We start from the raw sequence: 6,165 nt of genomic DNA on the forward strand, positions 1-6,165 counted from the left end.
AACCAATATAATATACTCATGGTGTAGGTAGCTATGGCTCTATATAGGTATTAACTACCAAAACTAAATGACAACTTATAAAAACATGGCAAAGTACGGCCACAAACACGCTATATAGACATTAAATTACATTAAATATAGGTAGGTAATTTAAATAAAACTAAAATATTGTATTGAAATATATAGATATTATATATTTATATTAAACAAAAAATAGAACATAATACATTGTTAAATGGTTATTCACCTTAGGTTATTATGATTTGATGATAGTTTATTCTTATCTTGTACATGATTAGCTTTTGTAACAACGGGCTATAGAGTCCATTGGTTTACTAGGTTGTTCATAGCTAATGAAGCAAACTCTGGCCATGGGAAGTTCTCCTGAGGAGGTCCTTTAGGTTTTGATATTGAACCATTTTCTCCAACTTCAATTTCAACATCTTCGGGAGATTTTTCTTTTTTTTCTAATTATATGTATGACAATATTTATACATACATTAATATATTATATGAACAATATTGAAAGTTAAACAGTTCAACACTTTTAAATTACCAGATTGTTCACTTAATTTTTTTTTCAACATATCGCGGAAGAAGTTCTCGCATGCCTTTTCTTTGGCTTTATTCTTGGAACTATGATTTCCAGAATGAATTTGACCATCAATCTACATTTTTTTTAAAGAATAATTATTTATCATTAAGTATATTATTTTACTAAGCATAAAATAAAATCATATCTTACTTCAATTGTAGCTGTATAAATTTTATGCTCTTTTATCTGAATTGATACATTGTTGTACAACTCGGAAAATACCATCGATGCGTTTTTAGGACATACTAAACGACGCATTCGAGCATTCAGTCGTTTCTTCTTTTCTGCTTTATTAATTTCTGTTATAAAAATAAATTAAAAAATTTAAAACAATCAATTCACTAAAATACCAATAACTTGATTTTAAAAGCATTGACTTACTACATTTGGGTGGAAATTTTACATCAGTATTATCTCTAATTGATTTTTTTCCATCACAGTTTATCTGTTTATTCTGTATAACCAATGAGATAACATATTAAACAATTTTATAAACACGGCGAAGAAGTATTTTCAATTTGCGCAATACACGTATACTCAGCAGATAATACATCAAAATAGTTTAGTATAAATAATAAAAAATAATAATAATATTTAAATTGTATATTAATTAATATTGTCATTATTATTGTTATTGTTGTTATAAGAGGACAGTGTTTGATCTGCCAAGGTTTATGTAATTGAAAAAATCTCTCAATGAATTTATAAACTATCGAAATTATTAACAATAACACAATACATTTAATATTTGACCATAAACTTATTTTAAAACTTAGATTATAATCTAATTAAAAGTAGACATATTTAAATTTAAGAAAGTACATATCAATAAGTATAGATACTTCATATTAAGTATCAAATATTTATGATACAATTGCAATTTTTTTTTTAAATAATAAGCTTACTGAAGTAATTCCCCCATTCTCCAGAAAAAGCATTGATAATTTCTGTTCTTGCTGCGAGGATGATTGTTGTTGTGGTGGTGGTGGTGGTGGTGGTGGTGGTGGTTGTTGTAAGGGTGGTGGTTGTTGTTCGGAAGATTCAACATTTTCCACATACTGGTTTTCCATACTGATTAAAATGACTATTGCTACCTTTAAAATATAAATTTTAATATTTTATTAGTAAGTATTAAAATTAGATTAAATTATCATTATTGTCTTGCATATAATAAGTATATTTACCAATTTCTGTACAAATTATAAATTACAAATTTAAAAATAAAATAAGGTGTACCTATAAAACAATTTTTAAAGTAATGAATTATTTTACTCAACTGTAAACACTAAATACACAGTAATCCTATTGTATTTAATCAACCTTATGTATTTGAGTCTTAGATCTTAGACAATAGCAGTGGTGGCTATAATTGCAGCTAAACAAACATGTTGTTGGTGATTTTACACACCGCAAAGCGATTTCACACTAACAGTTATTGGCGTATCATTTAAAAACAAATAATTTTATTTAACATAGGTCTTTTTATTATTAAAATACTTATCATTTTTATTAATTTAACGATAAAATTAAAGCAAAATTTTTCATGCTATTCGCGTTTATAGATTACTAAGATATTATGGTGTTTATATTAGCCACATGTGGAGTCACTATAATGGCATGTTTAGCTGCAACTCTGGTTTTGTTCTACAAATACACTATATAGCCATTAATTTCCAAGCTCATTTAGGGATCAATTTCTTAATTAAATTATTAGGAGAAAATAATCGCTTCATAATTTTCTTCAATAATTAAGGTAAGATGTATAAACAATAATTCTTAAGTTTGTAATTAACTTATCTTATATGATAAATATTGATGTGATTTTATTTTAAGTCTATAGCCACAACAACATGTTTTTTTGTTTGATGAACTAACACAAAAGTATTGATAATATTGTGTAAACATAGAAAAAATAGAATATATTTTTGTTTAATTGTTATAACTTATTGAGTAAAAATTAAGTAGTGTACTCTCGACTATCCACGGAATAGGGTGGATTGGCATCCACGGATAATCTGCAAAATTCAAATTCAAACAAAAATGTTATAATGAAATATTATATGTATTATTAAATAAATTAAATCATGTAATTTAAAATAGTATTTCATGAAAATTATATTAGATCATGTTTTGTTATTTAAACGTTCATATGATATTACAAAAATATTTAAAATTTTATAAATTTTTTTATAATTTTTATATAATATAATTGTAAATAGAATGAAGATGATTCCGCAAAATATTATGGATGATTGAGAGTACATTGTATTGGTTTTAGATAAGTCACTTACGTTCTGCTGCAGCACAAATACAATTTATAAATACTTAATATTTAAAAAATAAACAAGAATAGTCATATTTTATTTATTGTTACAACAATTTTTATATAGGAATAATATATTATATTTTTTAAGCCAACAAACTGTATGCTAAAAATAATAAAATAAAATATTAAATTCATATTTTAAACATTAAGCTTGTCACTGATTAATGCTTAGAAAAAACTGGAAAAATCGTAAAAAATTAAAAAAATTCTGATATGTATTATTTCAATTATTACCAACCATACATAATGAAACCAAAAATAATTATGTAGGTATTTAAATCTTTACTACCAAAACATTGAAGTGTTTAGTCTTCTACTTTTAGTATATTATATAACAATACTACTTTGAATCAGTTAATAAAGTGACAGTGCTTAAATAACACTATCACCTTACTCAATTTGACAAAGTGTTTCCAAACTTTCTAAAACATATTTCATGGTAAATTTGAAGTGTTTTAAAAAATACCTTTTTTAAGTCTAAAATAATGTTTTAATTTATTCAAAAACGTATTACTTTAAAAAACAACATAAATTAATGTTTAATAATCTAAATAAAAACATGAAAAAAAAATGTTTACACTTATAATACTTTAATATGTAGATTGTAGATATATCCAAATTATAATAAGCAAAATATTATCGAAAAAAAAATTATCCATAAATTCAATATATAAGTGACATATTACTTATAATTTGAATATCATCAGGTTTAGGTACCTATTCAATTTAACACAATATATTGTGCTTTGAATGCAGTGTTTAGATTGGGGGTCCTGATATGAAGCCTGGGGGTGCTAAGCACCCCCCCCTATGTGCACCTATGTTGATGAGCAAGGTTGGGATTTTATAATTTGAAATTGCATATACATGAGCTATAATATTACCTTGAATATCGCTAAATATGCAATAAAACAACAAAATATGCAAAATAAAAAGGAAATCGTTCAGTAGAAATTGACAAAAAAACCCGTACAATACAATATAACATTATCATGACGCTTTATAATTGTTATTAAACTACATTAATATGTTATATCACATCATTATTATGACGTGTAGACTATGTGTGAAGTGCGTATATCATTATCGTTAAATCTGCTCACTGCAGTCCGCACGCCGATCGATATTAATATTGTTAATGTTTGCGATGACGGACACGTCTTCCCATCGGTGTCACTGTCCGCCCGCAGCATCTGCATCTGCTCTGGCACCGCGGGTATATTATAACAAGTAGGTATATATATATATATAGGTACCATATAGATGCGCAGTCTCGTCGATCCATTATCACGTCCTCTCTGCCCGGTCGGTAGTCCTCATTCCTCGTTCACGTGATGCCCGGTTGTGTGTCCGTCTCACGAACGGTATAGTTTCGTATCTACATATAGCGAATTTGCGTTCAGCTGAATCCGTTTTGTGTCGCTAGTTTTAATATTACAGTAAATTGACCTATATTGACCATTATCGAAGACAAGGCGTATTGGGCGACGTCCGAGTGTAAGTCGGGAAGGGTTGTATATAAATTCAAAACCGACAAAATCGAGTTATAAGTATTACGAGGACGTGTAAGACGTCAAAAATTTAAAAACACTCATCATGACTCGTTAAGTCGCTTGAAAATAGCATATTCTTACATTTAAATTTGAAAATAGGCATCGATTTACTGTGAATATAATATTATTAAAATTAACAACACGGTATGTATATACCTATGTTGCTAAATGTAGATTTGGTCGTGTTGTGTGTTTGTAACTCTGTAATATGAAGACAGCTCAATATATTGTGTAAACCGCACGTACTCTTATTTGTATTGTATTTTTAAGACGCGGATTTAAATATCTCGGAAAACCAGAAAATTCATATTTTAAAAAATATGTACTATTTATAATGCGTAGTAATAATAATAGAAAACTTTAAATAATGCCTTTACAAATTAAATAAAAACTTACATATCATTGTAAAATAATCTCTGTCGTCAGAATCTGAAATTATTATTTAAAAAAATCTATATTGTATTAATTAATATTTACATAATTTTACGTTACACGATTGATGCAGGTCATAAAATACAAAATGACTAAGTGACTTTTTTTTTGGTTAATCAAGAGACCCTACAACCCAACTTTCTGTTAAGTTTCAAAACTTTCAGATTTAATTCCGAAAAACACATTTTTTGAAGTTTAAATGACTGAGCTATAATATATTATATTTTACTAACCTAATTTTCACGTGAAGAAAATTGTTATGAAATAAAAATAATACAACGAAGCAAAATAAATAAAATCTATTATTTTTTTATCAGTGGTGTAGTTAATGGTAATTTTTTTATAAAATGTTATCAATATGAAAAATATACTTAAAGTTTTTAAAAAACTGTCTTAAAAGTTATAAAAAAAATGAAAATGAAAAGTTTTAACTTTCGTTTCTCTGGCGGTCAAAACGAATTTTATTCTTAAAAAATAATGTTTTGGGAAACGTGTAATGTCTTGTCAGAAAAATACAATTGGGAATTAAATATTCTTCCTGTTCGTGTGCCCGATGTAATATTCAGTATCCTACCTACCGTTATATACGTACATCCATCGTAATTTTTTTTTTCAATCAGTTATTTTGAAACATGATTTTCGAAAAATCGTTAGGTACCTACTGTCACGGTTTGTATACTAGAACTATAGGTAAAATTTAAATAGGTATTCAAAAATTTTATTTGAGATTCAGTCTTGTAGCTCGATTACATAATTTTTTCTATTTTACGAAGGATAGTAAAAATTATTATATGTACTCAATAATATGTACTACACAAAAGTATCTGTTATACAATATTCGAAATTTGTTACAAAAATAATCTCACTCTGGTACCAAATTTTTAAATTTCAGATGTCTTACTATGAAATTAAAATTGATGTTTATATATATGTTTCTCAGTGATGATGTACGCATAATGCGTATTCGATGGAAAATCATTGCCTAAAATATAATTTATGTGTATTTAAACTTATAAAAATAAAACTATTGATTTACGTTAACTATAAACTGTAGTTAAATAATAAAAAAAACATTTAAGTCGGGTGGTTAGACGAAGAATATAATAATTTTAGGTATATAATATCCCATAAAATAGGTGTTCGTACGACGTCAAACCCGGTGGAGACACACGCAGTACACATTTAACATAATATTATACCTATATGCATAAATATAATATTACGTTACGGTGATATAAACGATTCCAACAGGACAGGTA

The 6,165-nt window shown here is 26.7% G+C and overlaps 1 protein-coding gene across 1 annotated transcript; it reads right to left on the reverse strand.

Moving 5' to 3' along the window:
- Nucleotides 1-168: 168 nt before the first annotated feature.
- Nucleotides 169-2,970, reverse strand: LOC114130828 (uncharacterized). The gene is made up of 6 exons (XM_027995895.2): nucleotides 2,887-2,970; nucleotides 1,501-1,689; nucleotides 977-1,049; nucleotides 746-894; nucleotides 557-668; nucleotides 169-467 (listed from the first exon to the last, which is right to left on the reverse strand). The coding sequence occupies exons 2-6, from the start codon at nucleotides 1,663-1,665 to the stop codon at nucleotides 316-318; spliced, it is 651 nt and encodes a 216-aa protein (XP_027851696.2). The 5' UTR covers nucleotides 1,666-1,689; nucleotides 2,887-2,970; the 3' UTR covers nucleotides 169-315.
- Nucleotides 2,971-6,165: the final 3,195 nt, after the last annotated feature.

This window comes from Aphis gossypii, chromosome X, assembly GCF_020184175.1.
Source record: "Aphis gossypii isolate Hap1 chromosome X, ASM2018417v2, whole genome shotgun sequence".
Lineage (NCBI taxonomy): Eukaryota > Metazoa > Arthropoda > Insecta > Hemiptera > Aphididae > Aphis > Aphis gossypii.